Source organism: Abramis brama, assembly GCF_963993115.1.
Source record: "Abramis brama genome assembly, chromosome: 20".
Classification (NCBI taxonomy): Eukaryota; Metazoa; Chordata; class Actinopteri; order Cypriniformes; family Leuciscidae; genus Abramis; species Abramis brama.
In genome coordinates this window covers 27,807,130-27,831,763 of record NC_139982.1, presented here as the reverse complement: position 1 = coordinate 27,831,763, position 24,634 = coordinate 27,807,130, and the positions used below count along the sequence as shown (strand labels likewise).

General features: G+C 38.3%; 2 protein-coding genes across 4 annotated transcripts in view; one reads left to right on the top strand and one right to left on the bottom strand.

The window, feature by feature from the left end:
* LOC311070980 (GTPase IMAP family member 8-like) overlaps nt 1-6,852 on the top strand; it is a 29,627-nt gene extending 22,775 nt beyond the window's left edge. For 2 of the 3 annotated variants that reach the window (XM_084095195.1, XM_084095196.1), the window contains 3 exons: nt 3,699-4,352; nt 4,623-4,808; nt 5,486-6,851. In XM_084095195.1, coding sequence (XP_083951321.1) covers nt 3,699-4,352; nt 4,623-4,808; nt 5,486-5,760 — 1,115 coding nt within the window. In that variant the 3' untranslated portion in view covers nt 5,761-6,851. Of the gene's footprint in view, nt 1-3,698; nt 4,353-4,622; nt 4,809-5,485 lie in introns of all 3 variants that reach the window. The other variant, XM_084095197.1, reaches the window with a different exon arrangement.
* Nucleotides 6,853-11,205: 4,353 nt separating this feature from the next.
* The window catches only part of LOC311071017 (unconventional myosin-Va-like), a gene marked incomplete at its 3' end in the record, with an annotated part of 104,504 nt that continues 91,075 nt past the window's right edge, over nt 11,206-24,634 (bottom strand). The window contains exons 2-9 of the mRNA XM_084095229.1: nt 15,224-15,335; nt 14,900-15,054; nt 14,665-14,751; nt 13,602-13,743; nt 13,235-13,517; nt 11,790-11,964; nt 11,515-11,595; nt 11,206-11,424 (exon numbers count right to left, since the gene is read on the bottom strand). Of these exons, the coding sequence (XP_083951355.1) occupies nt 11,206-11,424; nt 11,515-11,595; nt 11,790-11,964; nt 13,235-13,517; nt 13,602-13,743; nt 14,665-14,751; nt 14,900-15,054; nt 15,224-15,278 (1,197 nt within the window). The 5' untranslated portion in view covers nt 15,279-15,335. The remainder of the gene's footprint in view (nt 11,425-11,514; nt 11,596-11,789; nt 11,965-13,234; nt 13,518-13,601; nt 13,744-14,664; nt 14,752-14,899; nt 15,055-15,223; nt 15,336-24,634) is intronic.

Below are 24,634 nucleotides of genomic sequence, written 5' to 3'. Positions count from 1 at the left end.
ATTTCCCTTATTTGAGAAGTTCCCAATTACTGCAAGACATATCCTCTTTATTAGCTTTATCCCAATAGAAGGAAATTAAGTAATCAATTTCAGTGCAAACCTCGTTGTGTTGAAGAATTGAGGTGTTAAGTGTCCAGTATGAGGATATTTTACTCAGTGAGGCAGAGAATATAAATGGAATACAGATAAAAATGACCTTATGGTCAGAAAACGGTGAGGGAAGTATGTCAGTCTTTATATTTGATAATTCTGCTCAATCTGCCGAAGACAGACAAAAGTCAAGTCGAGATTGACTGGAAAGTGAGTTATTGTTCCATTTGAATACTTTTAGCAAGGTATGAGTTTCTCGCCACACATCAACAACAGAAAATCTCTGCATAAAGAATTTTAAATAGTAAGAATTACCATCAGTGGGTTGGGGGACCATCTATCTAAAGTACTATTTAAAACTACATTAAAATCACCACCAAATATTAAAGAAGAATTTGGACATTTAGATAATGTATAGAAAATACTTGTGTCTAATTTATCCACAAAAAAAATCGTGTTATCTTTAGGTGAATTATAGCCATAAACATTGGCAATAATACATGACAAATTTGTAAACTGTAGAGCTAATATGAAGTAATGACCATCATTTTCACAATCTGTAGCCAGGATCTTTCCACTAAAATATTTTTTTTTAAACACAAACTCCAGCAGAATGTTCATTTCCATGAGACATCCACATTTCTAACCCCCATTGTGACCTCCATAAAATCTTGTAAAGTTGAATGTTATTCTTGTGGAAAGCAAAGGTCCGTGTTGAAACATATCAGATATAAGAAAACTGCTTTACGCTTAAGAAAGTTTCATAGCCTTCTATACTTTAAAGAAATAATAAACAAGGACATAAAATGAAAAAAAAAATATATATATAGTACAATAACTGGAAAAAGAACTAGACCTAAGAACGAGTATAAAGATTAAGTATCACCGCGACAGAGAACCGAACCGGTCAGAACAAACTCAGTAAGAGATGAGGACATAAATCCCTTCATATAACAAGAGGATCAAAATGTACCTTTGTAGTACAAAATTATTAACTTCCTAAACTTACAAAAAAAATGTAAAAATGAAATAATTCACATTGCTTACATAGATCATCGAGAGGGCTTAACTAAAGAGTTTTTTTCCTATTTAAAATGGTCATATAAGCGCTCAGAAGAAAAAAAACGGACGATAGAAGTCCAAGAAATGACACGCATATCAAGTCAAGTCAGCAAAGCATCAGTTAAAGTGGAAATCACTTCCACTAAACGCTCTATCAGCCGGTGACAGGTCTTCTGTGATTTTCAGGCGGTTCTCGGTCAGAAAGTCTGCATCCTTGGCGACACGCCAGACAGCCTCTCGGTAAAAATGCGAGGTAAATTGGAAAATAATTCTCAGTCTATATTATCTGGATTAACACAGCCAAGTCGATGTGCCACATCAACTACATCTGGGAATTTATCCTTAAACTGTGGTAGAAGGTGTTGACACTCGTTGATAACTTCCTGGTGGACATTCCCTGTTTCTTTCTGGAATTCTGTGGATTTTCAGGTTCCATCTACAAGTGTAAGCCTCCAGATGAGCCAGCCGTTTTTCTCGCTCAACAATCTGACGTCTGAGATAACAGTGTGTACACCGACGACACAAGCCAAAATATCCGGTTTCACTGTCTACACGACAACACTGCAACCGGAGTTTGTATAAATCTTCACCCTGGCAGGGGTGGTTTCAGTGTTTGGTTTGGTTTCATACTACATTTGCGTGTGGACCTTTACAGTCTATGGTGTGGACGAACCGCATAGAAAATTCTGCGTGTTTGTGTGGACAGGGCCCAGTCCCTCTTTTCCTCCACTAACAATGATTCTGCAATCAGCAATTCAGGGCCGAGCACCGAAGGCACAGCAAATACAACAAGCTGAGAACAATCAGAAGAACTACAATGTGCATCTCAAACACACAGAAACACATAAGGTTTTATATATAATTTACATAGATCTGTTATATTGAGCTCAGAATATTGAGTTCATTACCTCTTGTGATCTGAGGTTGCATGACATGATATTTAAAACATATCATAGTTTATGACCAATTTCAAAATGGCGAACAGGTAATTTGTCCGATCTCAGCAAATTTGTTAAAGATCATGATCATGTTTTTTTCTGACAAATTGGTCAAAAAATTTTGAGGAAAAATAGCATTTCCTCAAATCTCTTGACCTGTTGGTGGCGCTGCAACCAAATTTGTCATGTAGATCAGATCATAATGTTGATGAAGTGTACCACGTTTTTTTGTTTAATAGCTTGAAGTATTGCTGCGATACAGCCTTTCATCCAATTTTGTGTCAACATCATTGACTTTGCATCATCATCTCTTTTAAATGGAGGAAGATATAAAAATACTGTTTAGTCATTACTGTGAGTTTTGGTAATAACTGGAAACTTTCTGCAGGAGAAGTGATAATCGTACATTTCAGAATGGCGACTACTGTAATGAGTCTAATGTAAGACAGGGATTGTGATCAGCAAGAGAAGTATAATCAGATGAACTAATAATTTATTTTCTTGGACAATGTGTTTAAAATGTATAAGAAAAAGATTTGAGCTGGCGGTGGAGCTGTGGAGGAGGTCCTACAGACCTCAAAGTTGGACAGAAAGCACGTCAAATGGCAGAGATCATTCAAAGGACTACAATGGGAATCTCAAAATTAAAAGAAACATATATATATGCACAACATTGGCCTGAAAGGATATGTTTGGTTCATAAACATTGTAAATGAAATCATATAGTTCATAAGCAATCTTATTATTATTTTAACTAACTATTTTATTCTCATGAAAATACATTTTTTTCTAACATTAAACGCTTCTAAAAGCTTCAGTAACCCCCCATTCAGAGAGGGACTTTACTTTAGTGTTCAGGCATAGTTCACACTGACTAAACTCCAACAAACACCAGCCTCCAGTGACTCTTGGGTTTTGTTGGATCAGTGTGTTAAACCTGTTAGTGTTTGTTGGACAAGAATGCTTAAAATCTACACTTATTTCATGTACATCATTTATAAATAATACAAACCTATAAGTTCAGCATCATATTAGTGTCCAGATCACTCTGACATTATTTTATGATAATGACTGTATATTATCACTTACTTACTTTATTGCGATTTTATGAAATGTGTTCTTTCAATCTTGTAAATAAATGTAAATGTAATACAGTCTTGTATTTGCTGGTGCTAATATCCACCAGTGCATTGATAACACTTTCCCAGCTGTGAACACACACAAGAGAGAGATTTATTCACTGGTTTAGAGGCCAGTTTAATTATTTTTAAAGAATATACTTTCTGAAAACATTATTCTGAAGCTATTTGTAATTTGTCTTTCTTAGTCTGTGTGTTCTGAGACCTCTTATGTTTTGTGTGCAGATCTTTTCTCCATAATTCATAATTATTGTCCATCAATAACTTTTGTTCAACTCTGGTTTAAGAGTTTATTTATTGTGAGATACGCTTATGTGTAATTTTTAATCAATAATGTGTAGATTGACACCCGTAGAGATATAGTAAACTTTATTCTAGTAACCCCTTTTTTTCACAAAGACAGATAACTTAAGAAGATTTAAGATGTCACTCATCTTAAGAAGTGTGTTTTGTTCTCTATATGTTTCAGGTGATGCTCAACATCTCTCAGAGCTGAGGATTGTGTTGATGGGTAATAGAAGAGCTGGTAAGAGCTCATCAGGAAACACCATCCTGGGCAGAGAGGAGTTTGACTTGAAGAGTTCTGCTCAGTGTGTGAGGAGACATGGAGAAGTAGCAGACAGACACATCACTGTCATTGAAGCTCCAGGATGGTGGAGTAATTACACTGTAGAGAAGAGTCCTGAGATACTGAAACAGGAGATTGTGCTCAGTGTGTCTCTGTGTCCTCCAGGACCACACGCTGTACTACTGATCATACCTGTGAGCTATAGATTTAAAGACTATATGAGAAAAGCATGTCAGGATTATCTGGATCTTCTCAGTGAGAGAGTCTGGAGTCACACTATAGTGCTGTTCACTCATGGAGACTCTCTGTCAGACACATCTATAGAGCAGCACATTGAGAGTGAAGGACAGGATCTCCAGCGGCTGCTGGACAAATGTGGGAACAGGTTTCATGTTCTCAACAATCTCAACAGGAGTGACGACACTCAGATCAAGGAGCTGCTGGAGAAGATTGAGGAGACAGTGGCACAAAACAATGGCCAACATTTTGAAATAGATGGTAGAAAGGAAGCAGAACGATTGGACAAATGGAGAGAAGACATCAATTTACAGACTAGTGAGTGAAATCATACAATTGTATCAATATTATCGACACACAGTCTCAGATGTGTTTCGTCCTCAGTGTTCTACAGCTCTTTAGATGTAGTTTTCAATAGTTTATAGTGTTCACGACCAACGCTAACATTCAATAACACCTCTAACGGAAACTTCATTTTCTCTCATTTCCCACCCTGATACTGACCAGGTTCAACCCTGTTTATCTTCATTAGGAAACCAGTGTCTGTCAAATGCATTACTGATCTACTCTCTGCTTTCATTATTATAGTGAGTGGAGCTGAAGGATCTGATTCAAGGTCTGTAGGAAGTTCTGGTTCTGGTTTATTCAGATCAAGATCACGATCAGGAGCAGAACCAGTTTTCAGTTCATCACGATCCAGAGATTCATCTCACACAAGTTATGAGCCAGGGGCCATAAAACTATATAACAGCATGGAATGGCTACCACCAATAAGTGAGTGTCTTTTGTTTGTTTCTTTTTTTTTCCACTTTTGTCTCCTGTGACAAAAGTCTTTTTGACTTTTTGTCTCCTTTTTTTAAATTGAATCATTACAGCAAGAGATCTGTTTTGTTGAGAAAATATTTATATTTATCCTACATTATCCTACATTTGTTACCACATGTTTTCCCATTTGGACCCTTTACCTTTTTCTTAATGTTTTGTGAATATTGTGACGGATAAATTTGCAGCAGTTTTCCCTTATCGTGTTCTTGTTGTTGCTGTTTTTATTTACTTGTAAAAACGTTTGGTAAAAGATTTGCATTTATTGATATGAAATAAACAGGGAAAAACACAGTATTTAGCTTGACCTCCTGAGGTTGATGATCAACATTTTTAAAGGTTAAGACCTGTTTTTACTGCTCATTTGTTCTTCAAATTTAAAACTAAGGTCACTTTAAATAAGTGCAATATATGGTGATCTGTCTTGTAATAAAGATATTTCATTGATAAAACAGCAACAAAACTTTGAAATCCCATCTGATTAATGAAGAATATATAATATTTTAAAGGGCACCTGATAATGATTACTAATAGGCTATATTATTTTTAGGAACATTGAAAGTTTTAAATTTTAGAATTTTGTTCTGTAACAGTTTTAACCTTTTATTGATTTAATTGTATTTCCCCAGTGAGCGGAGATGAGCGATCGGACACACGGTCTGTGGGAAGTTCTGCTTACAGTTCATTCGGATCACGATCAGGAGCAGACAGTGATTCAGTTTTTAGCTCATCACGCTCTATAGTCTCATCTCACAGCTCAGGATTCGGGTCTTTGAGATCCATCCCGGAGTCTGTGGAACATTCAGGAACCAGACGAACACTTGCTTTACCCAAGATCTCAACACTTTTCCCAAGAAGATTAAAGCAGCATGATAAGCATGAAGAAGATACTAAGAAGACATGAATACGATTGAATTAATGAAATATAAATTGTGTCTTTATAACTCATTTTCCTTGAGGTTTTGACATATAAGACATCATCATATTATAAGAAAATCCTGTAGTGATATAATACTACAGTAATAATGTAGTGAAAGACCGCCTCTGCATAAGAAGATAAACTTATAAACCCACTGGCGTGAGATGAGGAAGATGAGGAAGAGAGAAGAGCACAGGGTCACTCACTGGACTAAAAATCGCACCTATCTGGACCGATCACAGCAGAGCGTTTACATTAAAGCCTCACACAGACACGGCCCTTCAAACAAAGCAAATCAGAGGCTAAAATCAGGCTAGGAAAAATGCCTTTCATTTCTAAATTATGACAATGTTTGAAGTAAAAATCATATTACATTATAAGTGCACCCCAGGAAACATTATGAAACAATAAAATAATGCAGTTCATGAAGCCTTTAAGTGATGTCTATATTAATTTTATCTATACATTTAAATGTATAGAATCAACATAAGATAAATATTGCTGTCTAAATTTTGTTTTTTGTTGTTGTTTTTGGACAATTTTTTATAGAAAGCAGCTGTTTATGCATTGTATGTCCTTAGGAGCTTCTAATGCAACATCTTAAACATCTAGAATTGCTCCTCAAGAGATCATAAGACTTGGCTAATTCTTACAGTTAATTCCAATAGAGTTGGAACTATTTAATACATTGAACAAAAATACATTGAACACAAATATTGAGTGATATAGCATTTGTATTCAGACGAATCTATGTTTAAAATCAATATTTCATAATGAATTCTGGGATTACATTACCTCTGAAGGATGCATGCTTTACTGTCTCAGAATTGTATAAAAATGAGAAAACTTACATGGCATCATATTTGTGTGCTGACTGTTGTGAGAATGAATCATGTTGGTGATGTTCCGCCATGTCGTAATTACCATAAATAAAGCTCTGTATACTTTTGAAATCGAATCTCTCTCGTTGTACTTTGATTTCATACACCGATCGCTCTGCACAGCGCTGCTTCAAGCCGAACACACCTTAAATCTGCAGTGGTCAGGTGGTACAAGTCGTAGCGCTCAGAAAATTACGAGTTTACACATTGTAATTACAAGTTCTACAAGCATGTGAAGGCTTTTTACAGTTCAGAATCATTACAGTAATTACTAGATGGTATTCTGCGTGTAATTGGATTGGGTGTTGATGCCGAAACTATTAAAGATTATTGTAATACTATGTTAAATAGGTATTAACACATAATATACTCAAAATACAAATTAGTAGACACCAAAAATGGTATATTTGAGGTTACATTAACTAGTGGTTCTATCATAAAGCATGTTTAAAATGGTATACCATACAAAAGAAACTATAGAAGACCGTAATAATCAGACACACAATGTCCTGGAGATATTCATAGCTGGCTTTACTATGACTTAATGAAAGAAATCCTTTTTTTAAAGAAAGTATGCTTCCCTAATTCATTCTATGGTTAAATATAACAAACAATTGTGTCTGATTTGTCTGTCACTACAGTGCCAAGACTTCAAACTCACCAAAACTTGGGTCAGTATGCAACATTCATAAAATGGCAAATCAGCACTGTACACTGTATAATAATATATGAAACCTCTTTTTATAATATTCAATATATTTCAAATGACAATACTGATTAACAGTTTTTACAACAAACTACTGCATATAAAATATTTAAGATATCCAAAAGATCACGAAAAAGGTTCCCATCCATTTTCAACCACATGAAGCCTTATTAATATGCTTTACAGAAATATTTCATTCAAACACTGTAAAGGTAGCAGACACATTTGAGATATAGAACAACTGAAGTCCTTAACATTACAAACCCACTTTAGCCCCAAAAACCCAATGCAATAAACAGTGAAATGTGTTTAAAATTCATCTCTTAAGTGAAATCCTTTACAGTGATACAAGAAGTGTAAACAATCATCCCAGAAAACGTGACCAAATAAATACAATCCAAGGCTTTATTTCGAAATTGATTCTCCACTATCTGTCCCGTAGGATCCGTGATGACATCACTGGTGTGTTTTCACACTCGCGTCAGGAAGCTCAGGTTGAGGCTGCTGGGGAGCTGGATGGTCTCGAGCAGAGAGCTGCACGGGGTCCGATTTTGTAAATCCGCACCCGCCCGTACCCGCAGTGCTTAAAACCGCATCCGACCCGTTTTCCGACAGCAGCACTAATTAAAATCCGCAACCCGACCCGACCCGCTTAAAATAGAACCGAGAGCCGACCCGCACCCGAAATAAAATCAGTTTAGCCAATCACATTATAGACACACTTTTTTCACATTTTTATTGCCTTTGGCGGCTTGCCTTAACACAAGGACAACAGCCGAAGCTGTCAAAAAGCCGATAGCCTATAAAGAACATGGCTAATGTTACCACAAAACAATGCAATTTCGTCTAGCACATCAGACAATTTCACACCACACATAGGCCTACTTAACAGTGTTAAATTAGACAATAACAACAGTAGGCTATGTGATACTTTTAAACGAAAGAAAAGTCCATTGTATGCGAATCCTAAACGCTACATACACCGGCCTGTGCATTATGCTACTTAACTATACACAGCCTTACAATTAGGGCTGAGAGTGTCCCGTTTATGAATCCAGTCAGTGCGAGGAGATTAGATCCTATTTGTGGTGTTTTAAATTGCTGTGTAAAAAAAGCACATTGTCCACTGTTGACGGTTTCAGCTGACTCCTCCGCTCTTGGATAACGTATCCAGCACAAGAGAAGTCTCGCTCACTTGCAGCGCTGGATGCAGGGATGGCGAGGATAGACCTCGCAATCTGGGCAATATTAGGGAAAAGGTGAGCATGGTCTTGCCACCATGACAAAATGGTCATCTTTTGGCGATTTGTGATCGATGTAACTAAGCAGCCACTTCGTCCTGATACTGCGGGCCCTCATCACTGGAATCTTCCACGTCAGATAAAGTGTCCGCCGACACTCGAACTCGCTTCTCCGGTGGGGGGTGGTGGCACTGCTCCTCAGGACTTCCACGCTTATCCTTAAGGTCTTTTAGGTGGCAAATCATTTTTCTTTCGGCCAAATCCCGCTCCGACATAAAAATTATATATAGGGTAGGCTGTAGGCTATTAGGCCTACATGTGGTAGGCTAGTCATTAAAGAAAACATTTAGTTTCACAATTTTATATATATTTATATATTATTTCATCAATGTTGATTATATGAGAAGTGAAAAGCATAGTAGCCTAAGATCATAAGTTGTGCAATAGGCCCTATGTCGGGAGACAGAGTGGGCAGACATTATTGACCACTTCATTAAGTTTCCTATTGTATAAAGCCTTTCTTTAAAGTGAATTTCGTTTTGTATTAATTTTATCTTAATTTTAATCAATGTTTTATAACCAATTGTCTGAATTTAATAAATAAGAAATAATAGCAGGCATCAGGACACGGAGCGGAGGCAACGGCGCATGAACTGGAAATTAACGAAACTCAGCGTATAAGCTACATGCCTCACAGACCTGAGAAATATATATAAAGCTTGAAATGTGTACTTTTAAACAAAACAATTCAAAACGAAAGAAAACAGACTGCTCTGTCTCCTGGCTATATTTGAGATATTCAATAATCATTAGGCTACTTTTGCCGTTTCTTTGTGACATTTTTCATGAACGTGTCATCACCTCTCAATAGTTAATATTGTTATTTGGTGTTCAGTTTATACAGGTTTTCAATTGTTATTTAATAAAAATATTGTTTTTTTCTCCTGTGGCTGTGTTTGCATTAATACTGACCTTTCACAAGGCGCCGCATCTCACTGTGCACGCTTGCCACTTCACTACTGTCAGAAAGTAGCTTCATACTTTTCAGTTTAGGATGCAGGAACATTGCAAGTCTGTGTAAACGATGAATTTCGAACTTGTCCTGGAGAATACGGAGGCATTTCTCCTTCAGTGAGGAAATGGTCATGCTATCATTTGAAGAAGCTAGCAAGTGGCGTCTGATGCGCTCATACCAAACAATGGTTAGATGGAGGGTAGGGGTTTTCGATGCCTCTAACGCTTTAGTGGCTTCCTTAAATCACTCCAGGAATGCAACAAAGTCTGAGAGGACCTCTTCATCCAAATTTGTGAGGCGGTCAACTTCCCCTCGCTCTTCCAGAAGTGTGCGAATGTCTTCATATTGACTGCTGATAGACTCTAGCATTGTATGCAGGGAATTCCAACGTGTCTCTACAGAGTTTTTAAGAGTCTTTTTCAGGCGAGCCTGGAGGTTGGTCTGCTTGAAATATGTCACCAGTGACTTGGCCAAGTCAATCATTGCAGTTACTTCTTCCCCATACATATCCTCCTGGGACGGTTTGAATGTAGTGTACAGGACAGTATTAAAAATATGGGCAGCGCAGCTCAATCTGGTCACTGTACGCAGGGCTGCAACAATATTTGCGCCCCTATCTGTCACATACACGAGTTTGGAGTAGAATTCATCAATGCCAAATTTACGCAATGCGCTGATGACGGCTGGTTTAATGTTGTCAGCCGTTTTACGCAGTGAACTGTCCCACTCAGAGGTACACAGCACTCGTTCGATAAGCTCCCACTTATTGTTAATGTAGTGCAGAGTAACACAAAGGTAGCCGGTTTTTCTGTAATCGTCAGTCCACATGTCCAATGTAACAGCTCCATTACTCCCCTCCAACTGCATTTTAAGTTCTGGGATTAGTTTTTGGCGAATCTCCTCTGCATATTTGTTAACACCACGAGAAACCGTCGTAGGGTCAGGCAGTAATTGTTTAACATCCACACGACCAGCCCGAGCACCAACATCTATCAACCCTTGTGCTAATGCAAAAAATCCCTCGCCGTGTACTGCATCAAAGGGTCTAATATCATTGCATACAAAGTTCACAGACAGCCTGGTTATGGTGTCCTTATCATCTCTACGAGGCACCTTCAGTTCTGTCCCCTTTGAAAGATACTGTTCGATAGAACAACTGGTGCTCGGTATGTTACTGCAGGTATCTGCGTGCTTCCTCAGCGACGAAGTTCCATATTTTCGGCTATCGAACACGAAAACTTTAAGGCAGGTTTTGCATGCAGCAAAGCCTTTCACAATGTTGCTTTCTTCATCAGAGATGACCCCAAATTTCTCCCACACATTGGATTTGAGTTTCGATGAAGTATTGGCGACAACTTTATAATCTCCTCTAGCTATTTTTTTTTCCAACTCCTCACTATCCATCTCGACGACTCATGCAGCAGTTCGAGTGGTTGTGATTTTTTAAAAGTGAATGTAACGTTAGGCCTAGAGACTCATGGGAGGGCGCGGGCTCAAATAAACCAAAAAAAAAAAAATTATCAACTTGAAATACAGGCATAGGTTTGTAGATGTGTTCCTAAAAATATGCATTTTTTAGACCCGTGTTTAGACCCGCGTTTCCCCCGTGTCCAACCCGACCCGCACCCGTATCCGACACAGTTGGATATTTTTCACCCGTTTGAGCAAAATTTGCGGGTACCCGAACCCGTGCAGGACTCTGGTCTCGAGGGCCACAGATGAAGGGTTGAAGGGGAAAGTGACTGAGAAAATGATCTTAGCGTCCATCAGTAACTGAGAAGACTCCTTACGATCCTTTAATAAATTCTGTGGAGTGGAGGGAGAAGTGTTTAACCATGAAAATATCAGACAATATCTGCTTTAAAATACATTTAAAAACATTGAGAAATGACTCACCTGTACAGACTTTATGAATGATATAGACACTCTCTCTTCAAACTCATTCACTGGTGTGTACAAGCTGAGGATTTTCACAATCTGTCCCAGAGAGACACAGACACAGCACATCAGAACTCAACTCACGGTTTCATTTGGAAGGCTCTATTCACCACACACAGCCACACCCACACCCACACCCACACCCACACCCACACCCACACACACACACACACACACCCACACCCACACACACACCCACACACACACACACACACACACACACACACACCTACCTGTTGGGTGGTGAGAGCCGAACACATGGTGCAGATGGCGTCTGCGTCATCCTGGCTCTTCTTCTTGATCTGCAGAAGCTGAGCCGCCTGAATCAGAGGCTCCAGAGACTCACGAGCTCCACTGCCCTGAAGATCTTTATCCAGCAACCACTCCTCCAGCTGACACACATTATACCTGATGTGAAGGGGGAAAACAATTCATTCAAAAATGTTTGACATATTAAATAAATATATAAATACACCAGAGAAATACTCTTGCATTTTTCAAATTTTATATAAAATATTTTTTGTACAATAAAATTACAATACACAATAAAATTATTATAAACAAATGCAAAATTAATAGAAAAACTACTAAAATTATATTCCAGCATTTCAGAATAATCGTTTAAAAAAAATGATGCAAAAAAACCCTTTTCATTTTGTTATCCTAACATAAGAATGGTTTGCTAAATCTAAATCATTTAATGTCATATCAAAATAAAAGTTATATACACATAAACTAAACTATAAAACACACATACATATACTATACTGTGGTATAAACCAGATTTTTTTAATTATTAATATAATTTCTTTCAAATTTGACTAGTGGCCTCTAGTGGTTAGTACTTGGGGTTTTCGATTCCGGGTTTTTTGGAGTCGACTCCGATTCCCGAGTCCAACCGCAGGAATCAATAAAATCGACTCCCAGAATCGACTCCATTTGCTCCATATACTTGAAGTCACAACAGGGTCGACAATATAAAAATACAAGATTTCTCTCATTGTTACACACTAAATATAGGCTATTCTTTTTTCCAGACACAAATCCTGAAACTACCTTTATATTATGAAAACAAAACACTAGCCAGTGTAGAGACGCATCATTACCTTGTAATTATGAAAATCACCATCGTTTCATAGTTGTTGCCAATACTACCAAATTTTAAAGAAGGAAAAGTCAAAAGAAAAAGCCTTTTGAATATTATTTCAGAGTTAAATAAACGAGAGAGAAGGTAATGCATTCTTTAATGAATTCATCTAAACGGTCGGGTGAGGGTGATAAGCGAAAGTCATCTCTTGTAATAGAGTAAAAAAAGCTTCTTGGACAGGATCTAAAAATAATATCGTCTAAATACATCCAATAATGTACTCTTATTGTGCTTATTCTTGTTGGCAGTTTTTTTTATATTTTTTTATTATGATTAGTTCAATGGTTATGAACAAATTCGGATACAATGGCAAACCAAATTTATATAAAAAAAATGAAACCAGGTAGGTCCTTAATTTCAACATAAAGCTGTTATTTTATTGTAAATAAGCAACATGTAGGATAAAACTATATGACTGTGACGTTGTTTCTGCGACAGCTCTCTTACGCTTGAGTGAGTGATTTTAAGACGCAGCAACAACACTAGGGTTATTAATAGTTGAGGAACCGTCTCCTCATCACCCGTCAGTACCTGATCTGCAGGCCTTTACTCCAGGAGCACATGTCCTTGCGAAGCAGCAGGTTGTTTAGTGTGACGCAGCAGATGAGGTAGAACTGCTGTTTGATGACCTGTCGGACCAGCTCGGTGTCGTTGCCGTGCTGGAGCAGCGTGTAATAGAAAACATCCAGCTGTTTCAAAATGGACTCCAGCGAGTGACCGCTGTCCTCTGGGAAACTGGACGTGCGCTTCCTCATTCCTGTGGGCTTCACACCCATCACTCCCTGAATGGTCTCCTGCTCCAACATGGCTGGCGCTGGGATGAGGAAAAGAGGGAATGATCAAGTAGAGAACTTATAATTAATATTGAGATCTGTATAACCAGAGCATGCAGAGTTACCAGTCATGGGGTGAATAATGTTTTCTATGACCCTGATGAGCTGCTGGTAGATCTGGATGGCTAGATCGCTCAGAACCTGGCAGTACTCAAAGTTTGACAGACAGTGTTCGTTTTGACGAGGAGTGTTGTGCTTTGTGTAGCCCTAAACATGTCAGGAAGAAATTAAATATTACTGTAGGTCAGCATTCATATAGCAGTGAATAATTAAATGTATTATAGTTAATAAAGAGAAAACCTTCACATGTATGTGAAAGGCACGGTTCCGAACCTTTACTCCTAATATTTGCAGCTAGCTTCAACAGAAAGCTAAATGTTTTACAAAACTTTTAGCTTTATCTATTTATATATTGTTTGCATTAGAAGCTGTATCCTAAAAGTGAAAAACTGAAGTAAAAATGTACAAGAAACAACACTCTGTGCCAAACTAAAAGTGACAGCTATAGTTAATTCCAATAGAGTCTGATGTTAGCATGTTGCTACGCTAACAACTCACTCTAATAAAGCACAAAAATACACACAAATATTAGACTTATCAGAATACACACAGAACTATAGTCCCAGCTAACATTCTGACAAGGTTCTCATAAAGACAAACAAACATTTTTTCAGTAACATGAACAAAACATTTGTTTAAAGGTATCTGGTATTTAATAATAATGTTCTCAAAATGTAAACATTATACATCGATTTAGTTTTTTTAATGTTACTAATTACTACTAATTCAGAACATTCAAAAGTAATATTCCCATAATGTCTGCAAAATTATAAAATGGAATATTCCCTTAAGGTTCACATAACCAAGAAAAAACATTTTTAATACGGAAAAAAAAAAAACTTCACATTTTAAACAAACAGGGATCATTCAGAAATAACTTTTTCATAACTTAATGGGAAAGTTAGTAAAACGTTCATAGAATATAGGATATTTTTGTTAGCTGGAGTTATACCTAAAAAAACTGCTGCTGACTTTTTGAACAATCTTCATGCCAGGCGTGTGATAATGCTTAAAATGCTTTCTAGGTAGACAGCACAGTCGGGTATGAAACACAGACATCATGCCTACCTCTTCTCCGCTGTACTGCTTCAGACAATGTAAGAAGCGACAGGTGTTTGCCAACCAGAATGAAATGGTCTCAAAATCTCCCCGTTTCTGTAAAAACAGTCATTATTATTTAAAGGGTCACAGTATTAATTATCAGATGTTTTGTTGAAAGAATCTGGACAATGTTTTTCATGTAAAGATGTTTCACAGTCATCTCTATGGATATTCCTGCATTTTCTGTCTGTGAGAGTCTCACCTTCAGTACGTTCTTGATGGCGTTGATGGAGGAGTTCATGAGGGTGGAGACCCGCTGGTCATCGTTGGCGTAGTCGGCGTGTCGCAGACACATGAAGAGAATATAAGCAGGCAGGCCTGGGATCAGATTCACCGCCACACCTCGGGGTTTGAGCTCTGGTAGATAAACAGCATGATCAAAAGACTGAAAGTTACTCTGTCCAATGGAATACAAACTATAGAGTCAAAAGAAGAGTTCTTCTTTCCTTTTATGAAGCAAAGTAAAAAAGCTAAACACGTTTGTGTTTTTTAGTGATATCCTACATGTTAATGATGTTCATATCACCTGTTATGAGTATCTTGAACAGTTTGTTCTCGTCTTCTCTCCTGTACTCCAGCATGCCCTGGAAATCCCTCTCTTTTCGAACGATACTGATATATTACTCAAAAGATATACACTAAAGAGGATGTTAATATTCACTATAACAGTTACATTTTTACCATTTCCTTTTACACAAATGATGTTTCCATCAATATTGTTTTAATTGTCATGCAGAGTTTATACAATTTTCCTTAATAGCAGCATTTAGCCTCTTTGTTTCCTAAATATGAAAAGTTTTTCAAAAACATTTAAAAAAATCTACCGACCCCAAACTTTTAGTGAAAAACCCCCCCAAAAAGTAGTGTAGATGTATTTAGTTTATATATTTCATTGTATTTAATAATTTAACTTTGTGTGCAAGAATACATAATTTTCCAGAATGCATTACCTGTGTTAAATTTCTTTAAATAAAATTCAGTAAATTCTTCCTGTCATAAACGTATAAAAACAAAGCTTTAACTCAAAACAATTCAGATTTCATAGTTTCTTTCACACTGCTGAACCATAGACTGTAAAAAAAGAAGGATATTATATATTTAAAGGAGTCATAACCTAGTATTACCTTGGATACCCACGCTCTATTATAGTCTTTCAGGCCCTTCTAAAAAAGAAAAGTGGAAAAAAAAAAACACAGAGCTCCTCTGACCCTTATTTCTAAAGGCATTATTGTCTCGCGAGATCTGATGCGATATTTTGGCTGTCGTGGACGGTCATTTTAATAATGCAAATGAGGGGCGCGTTGATTGGTGGCAGGAAGGAGGGGGGTTGACACCGCAGGTAACGCTTCAGCATATCATTCCAAAACTAGATTAAAAAGTTCGTCGAGACAAACTTTAAGTTGCCTTGAGAAAGCCGGACCAGAAAGTTTGAAGAAGTTTGAAGTTTAAAGTAGTTTAAAGTTTAAATTAGTTTGAAGTTTAAATTAGTCTAAAGTTTAAATTAGTTTGAAGTTTAAAGAAGTGTAAAGTAGTTTTTGAAGTTTAAAGTAGTTTGAAGTTTAAAGTAGTTTAAAGTTTAAATTAGTTTGAAGTAGATCGATAGATGAGTTTGTTAGTTTAAATTTTACACACAGACACGCTCACTAACTCTCTCTCTCACACACGCACACACACACACTTATGCACATACACCCACACTCATGCACACACTCACTCACTCACTCACACACACACACACACACGGACATACACTCACACATGCACACAGACATGCTCACTAACTCACTCACACACACACACACACACACACACACACACACACACACTAACTCACACACACTCTCTCTCACACACATACACACACGCACATACACTCATAAATGCACACACTCACACACACACACACTAACTCGCTCTCACACACACACAGACACGCTCATTAACTCACATACACTCACACACATAGACACATACACTCACACACACACACACACACACACTCTCTCTTTCTCTCTCTCTCTCTCTCGCTCTCTCACACACTCTCACACGGACATACACTCACACACGCACACACCCACCCACACACACACACACACACACAGACATGCTCACTAACTCACACACACACACTCACTAACTCACACACACTCTCTCTCACACACATACACACTTACGCACATACACTCACACATGCACGCACACACACACTCACACATAGACACACACGCTCTCTCTCTCACACACACACACACACACACACACACACACGTTTTGAGTTTAGAGTTCATTAGTTTAAATGAGTCTCAATGGCTCATATAGTTTATAGAACGGCAGTTTGGTTTAGTCTTCAAGGTGTTTAGATTTAAATTTTCGACATACACACACACAAACAAGCACGCACGCACAGACTCTCACTCTCTCTCACACACACACACTATCTCTCTCACACACACACTCACTAACTCACTCACACACACACACACAGACAAGCTCATTAACTCACACACACACACACACACACACACACTCACGCACATAGACACACACTCTCTCTCACACACACACACACACACTCAGAGTTTATATGAGTTTAGAGTTTATAAGTGTACAAGTTTTTGAGTTAAGAGTTTATAAGTTTAAATGAGTGTGTACAAGTTTTTGTTCACACACACACACACACACACACTCACACATAGACACACACGCTCTCTCTCTCTCTCACACACACACACACACGTTTTGAGTTTAGAGTTCATTAGTTTAAAATGAGTCTCAATGGCTCATATAGTATATAGAACGGCAGTTTGGTTTAGTCTTCAAGGTGTTTAGATTTAAATTTTCGACATACACACACACACAAGCACGCACAGACTCTCACTCTCTCTCACACACACACACTATCTCTCTCACACACACACACTCACTAACTCACTCACACACACACAGACAAGCTCATTAACACACACACACACACTCACGCACATAGACACACACTCTCTCTCACACACACACACACTCAGAGTTTATATGAGTTTAGAGTTTATAAGTGTACAAGTTTTTGAGTTAAGAGTTTATAAGTTTAAATGAGTGTGTACGAGTTTTTGAGTTTACACACACACACACACACACACACACACACACACACTCACACATAGACACACACGCTCTCTCTCTCTCTCTCACACACACACACACGTTTTGAGTTTAGAGTTCATTAGTTTAAATGAGTCTCAATGGCTCATATAGTATATAGAACGGCAGTTTGGTTTAGTCTTCAAGGTGTTTAGATTTAAATTTTCGACATACACACACACAAGCACGCACGCACAGACTCTCACTCTCTCTCACACACACACACTATCTCTCTCACACACACACTCACTAACCAACTCACACACACACACACACAGACAAGCTCATTAACACACACACACACACACACAGACACACTCACGCACATACATACACACACACACATAGACACACACACTCTCTCTCACACACACACACACACACACTAACTAACTCACACACACACACCCTCACTAACTCACACACACACACACACACACCCTCACTAACACACACACACACACACACAGACATGCTCACTGTCTCACACACACACACACACACACACACACACACACATTAACTCACTCTCACACATACACAGACACGCTCACACACATAGACACACACACTCTCTCACACACACACACGCACACACTCTCACTAACTCTCACTCACACACACACACACACACACATACACTCACACATAGACACACACACTCTCTCTCACACACACACACACACACACACACACACACACTCACTCACTCACGCACATACACTCACTCACACACAGACACACACACTCTCACTAACTCACACACACACACACACACACACAGACATGCTCACTGTCTCACACACACACACACACACACACACACACTAACTCGCTCTCACACAAACACAGACACGCTCACACACATAGACACACACACTCTCTCACACACACACGCGCACACACCCTCGCTAACTCTCTCTCACACACACACACACACACACACACACACACACACACACACACACACACACACACTCACGCACATACACTCACTCACGGACATACACTCACACATGCACACACACACACACGGACATACACTCACACACGCACACACACACACACACACACACACACTCTCTCTCTCTCACACACATACACACGCACATACACACACACACTAACTCGCTCTCACACATACACAGACACGCTCACACACAGACACACACACACTCTCTCTCACACACTCACTCAGACACACACACACACACACTCAGAGTTTATGAGTTTAGAGTTTATAAATGTATAGATTGATGAGTTTATAAGTGTACGAGTTTTTGAGTTTAGAGTTTATAAGTTTAAATGAGTTTAAGAGTTCAGAGTTTATTAATTTATGAGTTTAAGAGTTCATAAGTCTATGAATTCATGAGTTTATAAGTTAATTAGTTTATAAGTGTATGAGTTTAGAGTTCATTAGTTTAAATTAAATGGGTGAGAGTTATGTTATAAGTTATGTATGTTAGTTTAAAGTTTAACTTAGCTTGAAGTTTAAATTAGTTTAAAATAATTTGAAGTTTAAATTAGTTTAAAATAGTTTGAAGTTTAAAGTTGTTTAAAGCTTAAAGTAGTTCAAAGTTTGAAGTAGTTTAAAAGAACTTCTTTAAAAGAAGAAGAAAGTTGCTAGAAAGAAAGAAAGAAAGATTAGTTAGAAAGAAAGATAGATTAATTAGAAAGAAAGATGGATTAGTTAGATAGAAAGAAAGAAAGTTTAGTTAGAAAGAAAGAAAGAAAGAAAGAAAGACAGAAAGAAAGAAAGATTAGTTAGAAAGAAAGAAAGAAAGAAAGAAAGAAAGAAAGAAAGAAAGAAAGACAGAAAGAAAGATTAGTTAGAAAGAAAGAAAGAAAGAAAGAAAGATTAGTTAGAAAGAAAGATGGATTAGTTAGATAGAAAGAAAGAAAGTTTAGTTAGAAAGAAAGAAAGAAAGAAAGAAAGAAAGAAAAAGATTAGTTAGAAAGAAAGAAAGACAGAAAGAAAGAAAGATTAGTTAGAAAGAAAGAAAGAAAGACAGAAAGAAAGAAAGATTAGTTAGAAAGAAAGAAAGAAAGAAAGAAAGATTAGTTAGAAAGAAAGAAAGAAAGAAAGAAAGAAAAAGATTAGTTAGAAAGAAAGAAAGAAAGAAAGAAAGAAAGAAAAAGATTAGTTAGAAAGAAAGAAAGAAAGACAGAAAGAAAGAAAGAAAGAAAAAGATTAGTAAGAAAGAAAGAAAGAAAGAAAAAAAGAGAAAGATTAGTTTCTCATTAGATTAGATTAGCTCATATAGTATATAGAACGGCAGTTTGGTTTAGTCTTCAAGGTATTTTGATTTGAATTTTCGTCGGTTTGAATTTTTTAGAACTCCCCAATGTAAGTCAATGGGAGTTTTTGAATGAGTTTTTTCGAGTTTTGATCGTCATTTTTAGGAAAACCGTAAGTCCGATCAGTCTGAAAAGATATAGCACACTTGGTCAGAACAGTTTGAGTGTTTGAGCCGAGTTTGGAGTATGTAGAGTGAAAGCTCTAGGAGGAGTTTGATATAGAAATTTTTAGTCTCAGAAGAATAATAATAACTAGATGCGAAAGTTCGTCGAGACAAACTTTAAGTTGGCTTGAGAAAGTTTGGACCATAAAGTTTGAAAAAGTTTAAAGTAGTTTAAAGTTTAATTTAGTTTAAAGTGTAAATTAGTTGAAAGTTTAAAATAGTTTGAAGTTTAATTTAGTTTAAAGTTTAAAATAGTTGAAAGTTTAAAGTAGTTTGAAGTTTAATTTAGTTTAAAGTTTAAATTAGTTGAAAGTTTAAAATAGTTTGAAGTTTAATTTAGTTTAGTTTAGGGTGTTCTGGGTGGTTGCTATGGTGTTGCTAGGCGGTTGCTAGGGTATTCTGGGTGGTTGCTAGGGTGTTGCTAAGCGGTTGCTAGGGTATTTTGGGTGGTTGCTAGGGTGTTGCTAGGCGGTTGCTAAGGTATTTTGGGTGGTTGCTAGGGTATTTTGGGTGGTTGCTAGGCGGTTGCTAGGGTGTTATGGGTGGTTGCTAGGGTATTCTGGTTGGTTGCTAGGGTGTTCTGGGTGGTTGCTAGGCGGTTGCTATGGTGTTTTGGGTGGTTGCTAGGGTGTTGCTAGGCGGTTGCTAAGGTATTTTGGGTGGTTGCTAGGCGGTTACTAGGGTGTTCTGGGTGGTTGCTAGGCGGTTGCTAGGGTGTTTTAGTGGTTTCTATGGTGTTGCTAGGCGGTTGCTAGGGTGTTCTGGGTGGTTGCTATGGTGTTGCTAGGCGGTTGCTAGGGTATTCTGGGTGGTTGCTAGGCGGTTGCTAGGGTGTTCTGGGTGGTTGCTATGCTGTTGCTAGACGGTTGCTAGGGTATTCTGGGTGGTTGCTAGGTGGTTGCTAGGGTGTTTTTGGTGGTTGCTAGGCGGTTGCTAGGGTGTTCTGGGTGGTTGCTATGCGGTTGCTAGGGTGTTCTGGGTGGTTGCTATGGTGTTGCTAGGCGGTTGCTAAGGTATTCTGGGTGGTTGCTAGGCAGTTGCTAGGGTGTTCTGAGTGGTTGCTATGCTGTTGCTAAGGTGTTCTGGGTGGTTGCTAGGGTGTTCTGGGTGGTTGCTATGGTGTTGCTAGGCGGTTGCTAGGGTATTCTGGGTGGTTGCTAGGCGGTTGCTAGGGTGTTCTGGGTGGTTGCTATGGTGTTGCTAGGCGGTTGCTAGGGTGTTCTGGGTGGTTGCTATGATGTTGCTAGGCGGTTGCTAAGGTATTCTGGGCGGTTGCTAGGCAGTTGCTAGGGTGTTCTGGGCGGTTGCTATGGTGTTGCTAGGTGGTTGGTAGTTGTCACAGATGGTTACTATGGAGTTTTTATAGAGTCCTTAGCATGATCTTGGTATGATTTAGCACTTAACTAATTGATATTAGCATGTAGCTATTCACTGCTAGCATGTGTAGCATGTTGGAAGTGCTGTTTGCTAGCATGAGTCAAAAGAGCCAAACCTCATCTCTATACGATGTTCTGATACAGAGATATAGGTCTTGCAAAACGGTTGCTAGGGTACTCAAGTTTGGTTGCTATGGAGTTGCTTGGGAGCTTGAAGCTTTAACTTAAAACGTTTAAAGTGGTTTGAAGTTTAAAGTAGTTTACGAGTTTTGAGTTTACAAGTTTAAATGAGTTTAGAGTTTAAGTTTAAATGAGTTTAGTGTGTGTGTGTGTGTGTGTGTGTGTGTGTGTGTGTGTGTGTTCACACACACACACACACTCAGAGTTTATGAGTTTAGAGTTTATAAGTGTATAAATTGATGAGTTTATAAGTGTAAGAGTTTTTGAGTTTAGAGTTTATAAGTTTTAAATGAGTTTAGAGTTTATAAGTTTAAATGAGTTTAGAGTTTATAAGTTTAAATGAGTTTAAGAGTTCAGAGTTTATTAATTTATGAGTTTAAGAGTTCATAAGTCTATGAATTCATGAGTTTATAAGTTAATTAGTTTATAAGTGTATGAGTTTAGAGTTCATTAGTTTAAATGAGTCTCATTGGCTAATATAGTATATAGAACGGCAGTTTGGTTTAGTCTTCAAGGTATTTTGATTTGAATTTTCGTCGGTTGGTGAGTTTGAATCTAAATTTGAATTTTTTAGAACTCCCCAATGCAAGTCAATGGGAGTTTTTCCGAGTTTTGATCGTCATTTTTAGGAAAACCGTAAGTCCGATCAGTCTGAAAAGATATAGCACACTCGGTCAGATCAGTTTGAGTGTCTGAGCCGAGTTTGGAGTATGTAGAGTTAAAGCTCTAGGAGGAGTTTGATATAGAAATTTTTAGGGTCAGAAGAATAATAATAACTAGATGCGAAAGTTCGTCGAGACAAACTTTAAGTTGGCTTGAGAAAGTTTGGACCATAAAGTTTGAAAAAGTTTAAAGTAGTTTAAAGTTTAATTTAGTTTAAAGTGTAAATTAGTTGAAAGTTTAAAATAGTTTGAAGTTTAATTTAGTTTAAAGTTTAAATTAGTTGAAAGTTTAAAATAGTTTGAAGTTTAATTTAGTTTAAAGTTTAAAATAGTTGAAAGTTTAAAGTAGTTTGAAGTTTAATTTAGTTTAAAGTTTAAATTAGTTGAAAGTTTAAAATAGTTTGAAGTTTAATTTAGTTTAGTTTAGGGTGTTCTGGGTGGTTGCTATGGTGTTGCTAGGCGGTTGCTAGGGTATTCTGGGTGGTTGCTAGGGTGTTGCTAGGCGGTTGCTAAGGTATTTTGGGTGGTTGCTAGGGTGTTCTGGGTGGTTGCTAGGCGGTTGCTATGGTATTTTGGGTGGTTGCTAGGGTGTTGCTAGGCGGTTGCTAGGGTGTTCTGGGTGGTTGCTATGGTGTTGCTAGACGGTTGCTAAGGTATTTTGGGTGGTTGCTAGGCGGTTGCTAGGGTGTTATGGGTGGTTGCTAGGGTATTCTGGTTGGTTGCTAGGGTGTTCTGGGTGGTTGCTAGGCGGTTGCTATGGTGTTTTGGGTGGTTGCTAGGGTGTTGCTAGGCGGTTGCTAAGGTATTTTGGGTGGTTGCTAGGCGGTTACTAGGGTGTTCTGGGTGGTTGCTAGGGTGTTCTGGGTGGTTGCTAGGCGGTTGCTAGGGTGTTTTAGTGGTTTCTATGGTGTTGCTAGGCGGTTGCTAGGGTGTTCTGGGTGGTTGCTATGGTGTTGCTAGGCGGTTGCTAGGGTATTCTGGGTGGTTGCTAGGCGGTTGCTAGGGTGTTCTGGGTGGTTGCTATGCTGTTGCTAGACGGTTGCTAGGGTATTCTGGGTGGTTGCTAGGTGGTTGCTAGGGTGTTTTGGGTGGTTGCTAGGCGGTTGCTAGGGTGTTCTGGGTGGTTGCTATGCGGTTGCTAGGGTGTTCTGGGTGGTTGCTATGGTGTTGCTAGGCGGTTGCTAAGGTATTCTGGGTGGTTGCTAGGCAGTTGCTAGGGTGTTCTGAGTGGTTGCTATGCTGTTGCTAAGGTGTTCTGGGTGGTTGCTAGGCGGTTGCTAGGGTGTTCTGGGTGGTTGCTATGGTGTTGCTAGGCGGTTGCTAGGGTATTCTGGGTGGTTGCTAGGCGGTTGCTAGGGTGTTCTGGGTGGTTGCTATGGTGTTGCTAGGCGGTTGCTAGGGTGTTCTGGGTGGTTGCTATGATGTTGCTAGGCGGTTGCTAAGGTATTCTGGGCGGTTGCTAGGCAGTTGCTAGGGTGTTCTGGGCGGTTGCTATGGTGTTGCTAGGTGGTTGGTAGTTGTCACAGATGGTTACTATGGAGTTTTTATAGAGTCCTTAGCATGATCTTGGTATGATTTAGCACTTAACTAATTGATATTAGCATGTAGCTATTCACTGCTAGCATGTGTAGCATGTTGGAAGTGCTGTTTGCTAGCATGAGTCAAAAGAGCCAAACCTCATCTCTATACGATGTTCTGATACAGAGATATAGGTCTTGCAAAACGGTTGCTAGGGTACTCAAGTTTGGTTGCTATGGAGTTGCTTGGGAGCTTGAAGCTTTAAACTTAAAACGTTTAAAGTGGTTTGAAGTTTAAAGTAGTTTACGAGTTTTGAGTTTACAAGTTTAAATGAGTTTAGAGTTTAAGTTTAAATGAGTTTAGTGTGTGTGTGTGTGTGTGTGTGTGTGTGTGTGTGTTCACACACACACACACACACACTCAGAGTTTATGAGTTTAGAGTTTATAAGTGTATAAATTGATGAGTTTATAAGTGTAAGAGTTTTTGAGTTTAGAGTTTATAAGTTTTAAATGAGTTTAGAGTTTATAAGTTTAAATGAGTTTAGAGTTTATAAGTTTAAATGAGTTTAAGAGTTCAGAGTTTATTAATTTATGAGTTTAAGAGTTC